General features: G+C 77.7%; 1 protein-coding gene across 1 annotated transcript in view; it reads right to left on the reverse strand.

The window, feature by feature from the left end:
* LDLRAD2 (low density lipoprotein receptor class A domain containing 2) overlaps positions 1-282 on the reverse strand; it is a 10,587-nt gene that overhangs the window by 7,825 nt on the left and 2,480 nt on the right. The window contains 1 exon segment of the mRNA XM_077775536.1: positions 79-282. This exon segment is cut by the window's right edge and continues 11 nt beyond it. Within this exon segment, the coding sequence (XP_077631662.1) occupies positions 79-282 (204 nt within the window).

The raw sequence follows: 282 nt of genomic DNA on the forward strand, positions 1-282 counted from the left end.
CCCGGGGAGCCGCCCCGCCCCCGCCCGCAGCTGCCCCCAGCTTGGAGGTCCGGGTCCCGGCCCACAGCCCCAACCCACCCAGCCGGAAAGAGGTGACTTCGCCCACGAAGTCCACCCGGGGCTGGCGGCCTCTGGTGAGCAGGCGGAGGCCCAGGAAGGGCCCGGAGGACACCACCGGGGCGGGGATGGTCAGGCCACAGAGAGGGGCCCCCAGCGCCCGGGGCGCCCCCGGCGGGCCCTCGTAGAACTGCAGGTAGGACCCGGGGGCGCACGGGTCGGCGG

This window comes from Crocuta crocuta, unplaced genomic scaffold (assembly GCF_008692635.1).
Source record: "Crocuta crocuta isolate KB4526 unplaced genomic scaffold, BGI_CrCroc_1.0 scaffold127, whole genome shotgun sequence".
Taxonomy (NCBI): Eukaryota; Metazoa; Chordata; class Mammalia; order Carnivora; family Hyaenidae; genus Crocuta; species Crocuta crocuta.